This window comes from Cavia porcellus, unplaced genomic scaffold (genome assembly GCF_034190915.1).
Source record: "Cavia porcellus strain 051 isolate PalLab524CR breed Dunkin Hartley unplaced genomic scaffold, mCavPor4.1 scaffold_5, whole genome shotgun sequence".
Taxonomy (NCBI): Eukaryota; Metazoa; Chordata; class Mammalia; order Rodentia; family Caviidae; genus Cavia; species Cavia porcellus.
Genome location: NW_026947488.1, coordinates 98,021,264 through 98,035,481, shown reverse-complemented (window position 1 = coordinate 98,035,481; position 14,218 = coordinate 98,021,264). Strand labels below are relative to the sequence as shown.

The 14,218-nt window shown below is 45.4% G+C and overlaps 1 protein-coding gene across 1 annotated transcript in view; it reads left to right on the top strand.

The window, feature by feature from the left end:
• The first annotated feature begins 2,995 nt into the window (after window positions 1-2,995).
• Hsd17b11 (hydroxysteroid 17-beta dehydrogenase 11) overlaps window positions 2,996-14,218 on the top strand; it is a 35,838-nt gene continuing 24,615 nt past the window's right edge. Inside the window, exons 1-3 of the mRNA XM_003469377.5 lie at window positions 2,996-3,388; window positions 6,732-6,839; window positions 13,760-13,891. Coding sequence (XP_003469425.1) covers window positions 3,179-3,388; window positions 6,732-6,839; window positions 13,760-13,891 — 450 coding nt within the window. The 5' untranslated portion in view covers window positions 2,996-3,178. The remainder of the gene's footprint in view (window positions 3,389-6,731; window positions 6,840-13,759; window positions 13,892-14,218) is intronic.

The window sequence follows — 14,218 nt, the reverse complement described above, 5'->3', positions numbered from 1 at the left end:
GACAAAATAAATAAATATAAAAAGAATAAAGTAAATAAATACCATGGCAGACAGCAGCTGGCAGCAGGGTATGGCTTTAACTCCTGCACTCTGGGAGGCTGAGGCAGAAGGATCAAAAGTTTGAGCCCACCCTGGGCAATTTAGGGATTCAGTAAGATTCTCTCTCAAAATTTAAAACAGTTCTGTGAGTGTAACTGGGTTCAGTCCTCACTACCATATGCACACATGCAGGCACACACACACACACACACACACACACACACACACACACAACACAGAGGCTGGAAGAGACTGACTTTAAGATGTCCACGTAGAGCATATGTTAAGCACTTCTAATTTAAGGTACTTTTAGGAATCTCAAGGGTATAAAATCATATATTTTCCCTGTGTCAAAAGCTAATTGTCATGCATCATGTGACAGCCATCTTCACAAGATCGCTGGTCACCCTCACAGACTCCCCAATTCACGTAGAGGTGAATGGCCAGGCGAGCACTGTAACATCACGGGACTCCTGCAACTTCACGCATTAAGACACAGACGTTCAGAAAGATGAGAACCACATAGACGCCAAGGAGGACTGCTTCCCAGTGCTGGGTTCTTTCTCCTGACCAGTGAAACCTTGGTCAACCTAATGGGTTAAAACTTGCCATTTGTATTGTATTGTATTGTACTGTATTGTATTGTATTGTATTGTATTGTATTGTATTGTATTGTACTGGTAGCGGGGATTGAGACACGGTCTCACTAGGCAGTTTAGGCTGGCCTTCAACTTACCAAGTAGCCCAGCCTGGCCTCGAACTCATGATGATCTTCCTGACTCAACCTCCTGAGGAAGAGCTTTATTAGGCACAAATTCAAAAAGTATGTGTTCAAAGGCAGCATGGGCCCTCCAAAAAGAGGACCGTTTCTGGAATAGGGGCACAGATGCTTTTTTGAGGTGGAAATTCCAGGAAAACGAGTCTCTCCTCCAGAAGGTAGTGGTCTGGTTAGCACATATGGGCTCCAGTGTTGTTTTATTTTTTAAGATGGATATTTTAGATGTTCACTGTATTTTCTCAGTCTGCTCCTTTACTTTAGGATCAGGCCCCTGCTCCCTACTTTCTCAGTGAAACTGGTCTTTGGAGGGTCAGCATTGCTGGGGAACTCAGATATGGATGCAGGGGTGACTTCAGCTGAGGCCCGGAGGTTGCAGTCTTTTCAGTGCTGGATTTGTTTGTTTGTATGTTTGTTTGTTTGTTTGAGTCAGGGTCCTGTATGCAGTTCAGACAATCCTTGAACTCACTATATAATCCAGGCTGGCCTCAAGCTTACTGGGATCCCCCTGCCTCAGTCTCCCAAGTGCTGAGATCACAGGAGTGCCATGCCTGGCAGTTACAGTGTTCTTAAAAATACAGTGTTTAGTGGTGCTTTCCCTTGTCTCCTGCCCACCTACCTGTGTTTTTAACATCCTTCTTCACCCCCAGGAAGGAGGCATGGCTGCTTAAGAGGGAGCAGAGAGTGTGCCCAACCTGTGACTTTGGCTCCTGAGTGTGAAGGATGGCCTCGCACCCTCCAGGGCCTGGAGTGTCTCCCACCAGGCCTAAATCCAGGCACTCTCTACAACGCCAAGTGGAAAAAAGTAATTCAGGACCCGTTACTAGGCTCTCACCGCACCCAAGCGGGAAGGGGCAGCCGGTGGAGGCCGGAGGGTCCTTTCCAGGTTCCCGGTGTCCGGGACAAAGTCCTGCGCTGATGCGGGGCGGGAGATGCGCGCTTCCCGAGGGTGGGCAGAGGCGGGCCTGTCCCCGGCTGGACGGGACCGGCGACCCAGACCGGGACGGGTCTTCGTGCTCAGAATTCCCGGGCCGGGCCGGGCTCCCCCTTGCAAGCAAGGCGCAGCCGCCCGGCCGGCCCTGCTAGCCACATTGGGCAGACCTTGGGGCAGGAGACACTGGCTTGGTTTTTTCCAAGTGTAAAAGAATTGAAGATAGCATTTTCCTGGTTGGTCCTGCAAAGAGCGACAGATTCAGAGGTGTGTGTGTGACAATGTCGCTTTCTGATTGGTTCGGGCTGGGCCCAGGTTTTTAAGATCTCCGGCACATCCCGCCCAGCTGCTTGTCATGTAGCCCCAGCCCTGATCTCCACCTCCCTCTTCAGTTTCATCCTGTCATCAGTGTCTCCTATCGGCCTTGGACCTGCACGTGGGCAAACATTCCACCCCTAAGTTACCCCTCGGGGTGATTTATTTTTAAATCACTGGTTAGTTTCTATTGAATATTCAGTCTACAGACACACGCATATGTGCATAAGTAGAGACAGGTGAGGAAACCCAAACTCGCACAGGTAGCTTTCAGGTGTGAAGCTGTGTGCTTTCTATTTTTCTTTTTTAGGGTGATTTTATCTACCAGCACTGGGACACCTCGCCTCTGAGCCACATCTCCAGCCACTTTTATTTTCCGCTTGAGGCAGGGCCTTGCTAAATGGCCCAGGCTGAGCTTGAACGTGCAGCCCTCCTGCTTGGCCTTCTGAGCGGCTGGCGTCGCTGGTGAGTGCAATGCATGCTTCGTTGTCTCCGAATTCTAATAGATCAAGGGGCTCCCCGAAGGTATTGTCCTTCCTCGTGGGAACAGTCCCGTTTAATACAAGCTTCTGTTTCTGTTTTTTCCTTGAAACTTGATTATACCTGGCTGCTGGAAGACAGAATTTCTTGTCTTCCAGAGATAGTGCTTAATGCAAACCGAACTGTGGGGTGGGCTCGTTTCTTTGCAGGGCCCAGCACCGCTGGCTCTTCCCGGGTCTTGCGGGGACGCAGCGTTTGCATCTGTATCTCTTGAGCAGCAGCAGCAACTTTGCAAGCAGGATCGGGACTGGGACGCAGTCCGTGCGCCTTCCCAGAGGCGTGGTTCGCGGAAATCAGGGACCTCCCACTCGGGGAGGTCGGTGCGCCCCGGGCGCGCGAGCTCGGCCCCTCGGGTCCCCTCCCGCGCGTCCCCTCCGCATCCCCAGGGCGCTGCGCTGCGGCCCGGCCAATGGCAGGCGCCGAGCAGAGCCCGCCCCGCGGAAGCAGCGGTCCGGCGGTTCGTCCCTCGAGGCAGGAACCCTGCGCTGTGTGCTCCCGGGGTTGAGCCCAGAGGCCTGGGAGCCGTGCGGAGTGGTCGGGACGGGGACGGGGCCGTGGCCGCCCGGGCGCTCCGCGAGATGAGGATTCTCCTGAGATTCCTCCTGCTCCTGCCCCTGCTCCTCATCTGCTGCTTAGAGTCTCTCATCAAGCTTTTCATCCCTAAGAAGAAAAAGTCAGTCGCCGGAGAAATCGTCCTCGTCACTGGAGCCGGACATGGAATCGGGAGACTCACTGCCTACGAATTTGCCAAACGCAAAAGCAGACTGGTTCTCTGGGATATCAATAAGGTAACGGCGCCGACGGGGCTTTGCTTTCCGGTGCCTTTGGTCTGTGGACACGGCCACATTTTGCCTGCAGCCACCCCTTAGCAAAGCAGCCCGGTGAGAATTACTATCGCCGCTATGTGGGCGGGCCGGGAGTTGATTGTCGCCGAATCACCTGAGGAATGATCCTAGAGGGGACAGATTCCGGCCACTGCCCGCTCGCAGATCCCACTGGACACCGAGCCGCGCTTAGACCCAGCAATTCATCTGCAATCTCCCAAGGTCACAGACCCCGTCTCCTAACTGTATGGAAAAGTGATAGTTGTAATGAGCGTTGTGTGAGAGTGGGAGGCTTGTGCCTACCGAGCCCCTTCTGCAGTAGTTTAGAGATTGTACCCAAAAGAAAGCAGCAGAACTGTGCTGTGGTTATTGCCAAAAGTGATTTATGAAATCGTCTTTTAGACTTAGTTATTTTTTACTTTTATTTTTGGGACAGCGTCTCCCTATGTAGTTCAAGGTGGCCTTGAACTCCCTGTGGCCTAGGCTGGCCTGGATCACAAAGCTGACCTCCTGCCTCCGGGTGCTAGGGTTAAATACACACACACACACACACACACACACACACACACACACACACACACCTCCACTGGGCTTGGGAGATCATCGTCAGTAAAAACAATAAAATGGAAAGAAAAAGAACTTCAAATGTAACTTTTCAGCCAGTACAGGGGTAGATGCAGGCTTAAGGAGGTGGGGAAGACCTCAAATCTGACCTCTTTTACCTTTGGGGCTGGAGCAGAGAGGTTCAGTGGCCTGAAATGCTGCCCCTTATATGGGACTCGACTTCCAATCTCATAAACAAGAATTCGAGGTGGGTGACACTGTGAAGGGGTGGCCGATGGAGACAGTGGTCACAAGTACTTAGAGTGTCTGTTGCCTGGACCCCAGGAACAGTGCAGCAAACCAGAGCCGGGGTCCCCTCCCCCCAGTCTAGTAAAGAAAGTAGAGGTTAAATACCTACTTGTGCAATGAAACGTACAAACCAGGCCCAGCCAAGCCCAGTGGCTGAGTCGGGGCCTTGTGGTGTGGTCAGACTGGGGCCAGGCCACCTCTGAACCTGTAAAGTGGACAGAGTAAAAGTACCTACCTCAGGAAGCCTGGAGGAAGAGTTGAGATTGGACACCGTGGAATTTAGCATCCTGTCTGGCAGGTAGTAACTGGGGGACAGAGTTAGCTACACTTCCTGGCCAGCAGGACACTAGGTCAGTGATCTCTGTGCCTCGTACTAGTCTGCACATTGTCTCTGATCCGGAGTGAAAGGCGTTTGCTCACAACAGCATGAGCAGCTACTGTATGCTTGGTCCCACTGCCATGCAGAATCAAGCCTATGGCACCGAAGCAGCACAGACCTTACGTGCCAAAGATAAGGTGGCATGCTGTGTAACGTCGAGTTCAAACTGAAGCAAGATGTGGAAAAGCATGGGGAGGGTGGAGGTGGGAACATTCATTTCCAGGTGGCCAGAGAGGCTTTATGAAGAAAGAGAGTAGAAGCCGAGGTGTAGCTCAGTGCTGAGTGCTTGCCTACTGTGCATATAGCCCTGAGTTCCATTCACAGCACTGCAAAAGAATAAAAAACATAAACATTAAAGGTGGAGACAGTTAGGAGCAGAGGTCATCAGTGAGCCTGTACTCTCAAGCTACTCAGCAGGCTGAGGCAGGAGGATCCCAAGTTTGAGGCCAGCCGGGATGAAGTAGCAAGACCCTGTCTCAAAAAATAGAGAGTGGCAGGGATTTAGCTCAGCGGTATAAGTGCCTGCCTTGCAAGCACTAGGTCGTGAGTTCAATTCCTGGTCCCAAAAAAATAAAAAGTAGAAACTGGCAGGGGGTGGAGGTCAGTGTGGAGGACCTGGGTTCCATCCCCAGATTTGCTAAAAAGGATAGACACTCAGAAGATGCTATGCTCTTGGCAGAAAGGGATCAGCCCATGCAGAGCCCTGCGTGGCACAGCAAAGGAGGCCAAAGGTACAGCCACAAGCTGTCCTGTGGGGTCTCGGATCCCAGCGCTTGCCCCCGAGGCTGAAAAGCTCTGCAGCAGACCAGTCTGAATGGAGATGTGCTTGGGTGGAAATTACCCCCTCGATTTTAAAAACTATCCAGAAGGATTATAGAATATTACATTAATAATTTTGTACATATAATTTGGGTATAGTGGTTATGTGAAAAGGTCCATTGACTAGCAGAGCAAATGCAAACGCTGTGGGTTGTAAAAACCCAGCTATCAGCTGTCCGTGATTAGAAATGGCTGGCCCCCTTGGGACTGCCTGAAGTCTGCTGCCCATTTTGCAACACGTGGTTCAGGCTGGTTTGGCCCTTCTGTGCTGGTGGCTGCGTATAACAGTCTTCAGCCTTCTCTAGCTTCCTAGCATGCCCAAGTTAACCGTGAGGATACCGACTTGGCGAGCATATCCAGAGGTCTGGTGCCGCCATATCAAATGTGAAGCAAAGTGCAGACCACAAGAGTGCTTTGTGATACGCTGGACTTTGTGATATGCTGGACTCCTATTGTCTGAATCTGTGTGTGGTGTGATCAGTTTGGAAAAATGCTTTTTGATCCCACTGCACTGTTTTTGTTGTTGTTGTTGTTTGATATAGGATCTTAACAATATTGCCCAAACTAACCTTGAGCTAGAAATCGTCCTGTATCAGCCTCCCAAGTGTTGGGATCACAGGTGTGTGCCACCACACCCCCTCAGTTCTCTTTTACCCTATATGTGTAAACAATTTCTTGTTAACAAATCTGATATTTTCTCCTACTGCATTTATCAGGATAATTTCCTATTGACCACTATGATGTTTTGCCTTTTGGCTTTTGTATTTTTTTGTTGTTGTTGTTTTGTTTTGCTTTCTGGTACCGGGAATCAAACTCACAACCTTGTGCTTGCCAGGCAGTTGTTTATGCCACTAAGCTAAATCCCCAGCCCACCTTTGTATGTTTTATTACAAATATACAGGGACAGATTCCTCAGTTGATTGCATCTCAGACATAATGTTCATTGATCCAAATAAAATACCTTGTGAAGTTGGTATTTGTTTTGCGGTACTAGTTGTTGAACCCAGGGCCTTTGCACTGAGATAAATCCTTTAATAAATAATACACCTTTCTTTCCCTGAGACAGAAAAGCCACTGAATTTCTCAGGCTGGGCATGAGCTTGTATTTCTCCTGCATAGTTGGGGTTACAGGTGTGCCCAGCATATCCAGCTACAGCTTTTCTTTTGAGAGCATGTCTTCCTGCTATGTCTCTAGCTGCTGGGGTGCTATGTCCCTGTCATCAATTTTGTCTCATGCCTTTCACTGCTTGCTTCTAGCATGGCATTGAGGAAACAGCTGCCGAATGCAGGAAGCTGGGTGCCCAGGCTCATGCCTTCGTGGTAGACTGCAGTAACCGGGAAGATATCTACAGCTCTGCCAAGAAGGTGAGCCTTCATTTTTAACTGAATCTCCTTGTGTTGGAACCAGGAGGTGTTTAGAGAAAGTCAAGTTTGTTGGTGACAGAAGTAAAGCCAATGAGAATTGTGAGTTTCCCCAAGACCGCATCTAACTAACAGCAGACCTGGGGTTTGAACCTGCAATTGACATGCTGACATTAGTTTGTTCCAGAACCTTCCAGGGAACATGGGGAAAACAGACGCTCTTGAGCTCAACCCAGAGGTCTGCTTTCAAGAGCCAAGGGCAGGGTCTGCATTTAGGCCTTCAGGTAGCCCAAGCTGCTTGCTGGTACTGGCAGATGCCTTGGGGTGACACCTGAGAAGTCGCTAACAGGGTCTCTGAAGGCCTAAGAACTGGGTTAGAAAGTCAGGGTAAACCTATTTTGTATTTTTTTAATCATTCCTGTAAAGCATATTTGAGCAGTCAGACTGCAGTCTACATAATGAGGTTTACTTTGAATGAGTTTCCACTTGTATCTGTGAACTAAATGCTACCTTAATGGAAGGAGGTCGTCAGAATAATCTGGGCAATCTTTTTGTTTTGTTTTGAGACAGGATCTCAAATAGTCCTATATAGTTCAGGCCAGGGTTTGCTATGAAGTCCAGCCTGGCCTCAGAATCCCAGCCTTCCTCCTGCATCAGCCTCCCCAGTCCTGAAATTACAGGCAAACGCTACCACACATGACTTTAGGCAAATTCTTTAAAATACAGCTTCCTTGACCTCAACTTTGGATGTTCTGATTCAGTAAGTGTGAAGGGTTCTGATCCAAACAAACTTGAGGACCTGTTTGTTTAGGGAATTTTAGATTTGCATGTTTTATTTTGTTTTTTTGTTTATTTTTTTGAGACAGAGTCTCACTATGTAGTAGTTCAGGCTGGCCTTGAATTAGCTATGTACCTATATAATTTTGTTTTTAGGTATTATTAGAAGGATCTACTGGCCCAACATCCTTAGTTACCTAAATGGGAAATATTTATTTCCATACTCATCTGGGACTAAGCTGTTTGGGAAAAACAATTTTATTATTTTAACCTATCCCACATACCCTTACAGAAGTGTTTTTGCGGAAATTGTTCTAAGGCTGTCTGCTTAAGCAAAGTATAGAAAAGGATCTGTGATCAGATATTTTGAAGTAACTATTTAGACATCTGATGCCAACTCAATATACTCTAGCTTGCTTTGTTTATTAAGAAATAATGAAGCCAGACATCAGCACCCTGGGGTTACTGAAGCCAGCCTCAAGGGCTAGCAACGCAGCATCTGTTTAGGGTTCTTTGCCTAACTAAGCTCCCTCCCTGGTTTCACCCTACAGTCACGTCCTGATTAAAAGCCAGCTTCTCTGGATAGCTGTCACTTAGAGACAATGCTACCTGTGTTAGGGGCCAGACGGGAGGTGTCAAATAGCCTGTTGAAAGGTTTTATTCTCTTTGTTGTGCATTTAATATGATTTCATTACTGATCTCATTTAATTATCACAGTTCATTGAGTCGGTAAAGTTTAAACCTCAAGAGTCTGTGATCTGAGCTGAGTGTCATGGTACATGCCTGTAATCTCAGTACTCTGGAGGCTGAGGCAGGAAGATCATGAGTTTGAAGCCAGCCTGCGTGACAGAGTACACTCAAGGCCAGCTTCTCCTAGGTAGTGAGACCCCGACTCAAGCAAGGGAAGATTATTTGAAGGGTATAGTCACTGATTACATTAGGGTTGAGAGTTAGAGTGATTTTTTTTTTGGTGACTTAAATCACAGATTTATTATCTGACAGTTCATAGAGGATGAAAACACTGAAGGGGAGGTGGCCTCAGGACAGACTCTTTCTCAAGACTCTAAAGAGAGATCTTGCCCTTTGCACTGTGTAGCATTGAGGGGCCACCAGCGTCCCTTGGCTTGTGCCTTCTTTTTCCATATTCAAAGCTTATTATTTTTTAAAACTACTTTTAGTTTTATTTTAAAGATAAATATAATCAAGCCAAAGAAAACAGAACAAAGCCAATCAAAACAAACCAGTGTGAGTGACACAGGACTTCAGAACAGTAGGAAATCAGCAGTGGTCACCTGCTGTCTTCAAAATAGCTGCCCATAACTTCAGACATTGTAAAATCAAACAAAACCGAACATACTAGAACCAATAAAAACAAAACAATGAATGCAGTAAAGGACTTCAAAACATGATAAAATAGTAAATCCAAAATTGCTACCAAAATATATCTTGCTGTCTTTGAAACAGCTGCTCATGCCATTGGATATAACAAAATCAAAACAAAATAGAACAGGGGCTGGAGATTTAGCTCAGTGGCATAAGTGCCTGCCTTGCAAGTGCATGGTTGTGAGTTCGATCCACGGTACCGATTTAAAAAAAAAAAAAAAAAAAAAAAACAGAACAAAACCCAACTAAACAAAACAACGAAAATGATACAAGATTTCAAAATAAGACAGTAGGGATTAACAATGGCCATTACCCTCAGAAGGAAATCCCCCTAGATGCCACACTGCATATTGCCACCCTCTGAATAGATGCTCAGACTACTGGCTTTAGGCCTGCAAAGTCAGTAAAGCACTAAACACCACGAGCATTACGTTGTATTCCACCTCCATAGCCATCATCACAGCCTGTGTTTCTTCAGATCAGCCGGTCACTTATGGTGGCGGGGTAGGGGTGGAGTGTTGGCTCTTGTTTCCCAGCGTGCATCCAGTAGGGGCTGGCATCTGGCTCTTCCCCCAGTGGCCCAGGCATGGCACCAGTTTGCAGGGAGGGCTTGCTTCTTGGCTGACTTTTGTTCTCTACCCCGACAATCCTAGAGCAATTATTTTGAAGACAAATTGTACTGTATATAATTCTTCCCTATTGAGTGTAAGTAGGTATTACAGTTCAAAGTTACTTTTTATTGTTCTTGGCATGCAGCCATGTTCTTTTGCCAATATTTCCTTAACTGTGATCATTTTACCTATGACAGGTGCAGTGACCTTTGGAGTTTGGCCATCGGGGCTTACGTAAGCCTTCCACATGATTGATTAATTCAGAAGTTCTTCCTTCTGAATTAATATCAAGGAAAAGATGTAATTAAGAAAAGCACACCTGTCTTAGTTACTTTTCTTGTAAGAAAATACTTGAAACCCAAAGTTAAAAGAGGAAAGTTTTATTTAACTCAAAATTGGCCAAGGTTTCACTCCATAATTGGCTAGCTACAAGGCAGGGTCGAGCTGCAGAGGAGAAACAGCCCCCAGTAGGCATAAGGTAGCAGGGCAACTAGGGGTGACCACAGCACTTCTATCCCTTATATCTTATCTAGGTACTTAGGGTAAGTGGCACTCACACCCTTAATCTCTGTGCCAATGAATCAATCCCAGCATCACACACTCTAGATCCAGCCAGTTCTGAAGAAGCCCCCAATATGATCACATGAAGCTTTGGAAGTGATCTAGACATTCCACCCCTGGTCTCCCAAATACTCATGTATACCCCTTTATGCAAAAGGCATTTAGTCTATCTCCAAGAGTTGCCAAAATTCTTAGCAGTTTCAGCATTGCTGAGAAGTCCAAGTGTCAAATCTCTTCTGAGATATAAGGCAAACTGTTAGCTTCTAGCCTTTGTACAAATGAAACAAAAGTTAAACACTTCCAATATTCAATGGCATAGGACAGACATTATTTTTCCAAAAGTTACAAATACAGGAATACAAAGGAATGGGACCAAAGCAAGTCCAAAATCTAGCAGTGCAGCTCTTAAATCCTGTAGTGCAGTGTCCAGCATCCTTGGCAATCTGTGGCTAGATGTGAGCTCCACAGGGCTGGGGGAATCCACTCCTATAGCACTTCCAGTGGTTGTAGCTCCTATGTGTGAGAAACAATTTGAGTGACTCTCCTTGAATGCAGAACAATTGCTACAACTTTGATTATATTGAGACTTATTTTTTTATACTTAAATGTACAGAGCTGACTATGATTTTTTTTTTCACTTTAATTGGCTCTAAGCATTGTAAATAAGGCTAGCTGAGGTACTGGTGTGTAATCTCTAAAGCTATCAGACAGTCTCCTGTTTCCTCTCAGTGTTCTCTACAGAAGATATGGGCACTGCACGATGGTAGAGCCATAAGCTTCAGGAATGTCAACAAGGTAGGACCTCATGGTAAAGAGGCTATGAATCGCCAGGGCACAAAAGTTTACATATCAGAAACTGAAGCAACAGCCTCCTAAAACAATGCAGTTGCTACCTTAATTAAATTATGCAGATTGATCCTGCATATCCTTATCCCTGCATTTTGCAGAGATGTTTTCTTCACTATCTGGCTAGGCAGCTCAAGTTACTCACGTAGTTCCTGCTGTGCTCACTGTCATTCATCCCTGAGCCACCCCGATTCCTCACAGGATCATAAATTCTGGGAGAGGCCTAGGATCAAAGCCTTTGTCCACACATCCTCACAGGGATTAGACTTAGGCCCCTTTGGCTGCCCTTAACTTGAAATATGTCTTGGTGTCTTTATTCTCGCCATTGGTTGCATTGGACGTGGTAGATTAGAATTAACTTGCTGGGATTCCAATGACGTCTCAATGGGATTATAAATATAGCTTTTTGGATTGTGAGAAAGACTAAAAAAGAGATTACAATACTTGGATAACTGTACTCAATATTTGGGAGTACAGTACCTATGGCTTCTCTCTTGGGCCACATCTGTTCTGTCCTTGCAATTTTTTTTCAGCTGATCCACTTTCCTGACTTCTCCAAACTTATAGGGTCTCTACTGCACCTGTGTCTTTACACTCCCAGCTACACTGCCCTGTCAGGGACACATTGCCTGGCAATGGATGATGCCAAGGTCTGCTGCCAGCTAGAGCAGTAGCCAGGCTTCCCTCTCCCTTAACTGTAGAGACCAAGTGCCTGAATCACTGAGCCCTCTAAACCCAATCCAGCGAACAGATCCCCTAGGCTGCTGGCATTCTGCAACACGGCGTACTGTGGCTGCCTTCTGAAAGCAAAGTTTTCCACTACTGCAATTTTGAGATTGTGAGAAGTGGAGTCCTAGTGTTCTTGTGATACCTTCAGGCTGTCTTTTCTGTTGTCCTCTTCTGAAATACTTGACATTTTCTTGCTAGTCTTTTCTCCTCTGTTCCATCTTTGCAGGTCACAACTTTACTGTTGCTTCCTTTCTGACCAAACTCACAATGTTTTAAGTCATTCGACTGGGCTCTTTGCTCTTGAATCTTAACATAGATATGGCTAAAAGCCCCCATGCCACCACCTCAACATTCAACTGCCTTGAAATTTCTTCTGCAAGATTATTTAGTCCACTGTCCTTAATCTCAGTCTCAGGCAAAGCCTCTGGACATGAGCAAAATGCAAACAAACTTTCTGCTAAGCCGTAACATTCACTGACTGGACTCCAGCAACCAATGCAGTTCTTCTTCCCAGAAGAATCCTCTCCAGTGTGGTCTTTACCAGCTTTTTACTGAGCTCTGACCAGAATCTACCATACAGAACAGCCTGAGGTGTTCCTACTTTCCTTTTTCATCCAGCATTTCCAAAGCTTTCCAAACTCTTCCCACAAGCCATTGATAAAGACTTGGGAACCACCTGGTCAGGAATAGTCACAGCAATGACCCTGTTTCTCCAGTCCCAAATTCTTTCTTAAGTTACTTTTCTCTCATTGCTGAGACAAGATCCTCAACATCCAAAGTTAAAGGAAAAACAGCTTAGGTAGCTCAAGCTGATAGAAGTTTCAGTCCACAGTTGGCTGGCTCCAAAGCAGGTTGGCATTGCAGAGAAGAAAAAGTTCACGATGGACAGAAGGTGGCAAAAGCACAGCTGTTTCTGTCCTTTACATCTTATGCAGGTACTTAGGGCAGGTAGCACTCACACTCTTAATCCTAATGCCCTTATAATAGCATTGCTACTATCATGAATCAATTCCTGTATCACGGACTCTAGATCCAACCACCTCTGAAGAAGCCCCACCTATGTCCATATGAGGCTTTGGGGGGACATCTAGACACAAGTCATAACAACACTTGTACCATAAATACATTAGTAGGAAAACATGCCATATAATTTGCATGTTACTTGCTGTATTTATATTTTCACATTCACTACCCTCATAGGTAGCTCCAAAGATTGAGCGAATCACCTTGAGACATGTTCCTGTACACAGCTGTATATGAACATATGCAATAATGATGTATAATCATGATGACAGTAATAACAGCTTCCTTTAGCTGCATTATTTTTTAAAGCATTGTTCAGCCCCTTTATCTGCATTATTTCATCTGTCCCCACAGTAACTAACAAGCAAGCTCTATTATTATCTCTCTTTTAGAGGAGCAATTGAAGTTTAGACAGATTAACTAACTGTTCAAAGTCCCATTTGTGGCAGACCCAGGGCTCAATTTGAGGGTAACCAGAAGTACTCACCCTTTGGCCTTAAACCAGCTGCCGCCTAATGGGGAGAGATTTGGAATCAGTGAAACAGTGATCATGAAAACAGAATCACAAATAAAGAAATAGATGCACCCAGCTCAATAGTGTAGTCAGTTCTACATAATTCTCCTTAATAGCCCTGAATTTGTCAGTAATTTAATTTTTTTGCTTACCTTTTGAAGTAGTGTTTTAAAAAAATAAATTCTAAATTCTATTCAGCCAGATAAATACTTCTTGAGCTACAATCAATAGAGCAAAGTCAAAGATTAAATTGCAGGAGAAAATTTCTACCTAGAAGGCTGACAAAGATGTGTTAGATAGATGTAAGGACCTCAGATAAAAAAGGGTTTTGTTTTGTTTTGTTTTGGTTTGGTTTTTTATATGGGAAGATAAGTGAGCAAACTTCTTTTTACCACATCTGGTAGAAAAATGCAGTCATTGCATGCAAATTTACTGACACACCCCTTAATAAACATATTGTTCTTGTTTTATTTTTAAAGGTGAAAGCAGAAATTGGAGATGTGAGTATTTTAGTGAACAATGCTGGTGTGGTCTACACGTCGGACTTGTTTGCTACCCAAGATCCTCAGATTGAAAAGACTTTTGAAGTCAACGTACTTGCACATTTTTGGGTGAGTATGATTTTTGGTTTTGTTTTGTTTTTACAAAAACATTCCCTTATGAAAGCCCCAACAATTAAGTGTAAAGAACTTTCAGCATACATAAGAAAGCATTAAGTCAAGGCTAAAGTGTTCTCTAGGTTCCAGGGATAACACTGAAGAAGGGGAGAAAAGTGTAACTCTCAACATGCTAGATGTCAGACACACTGAGTTTATGCTCCTGAAGATGAAGAATGAATTCTAAGTAACAAGGAGGTTAAAAGAAGCAACTTGAATAAGAATGGGAAATAGTGATGGGGAATAGAAATAACTCCTAAGAGAAATGGTCCTGAATGGGTT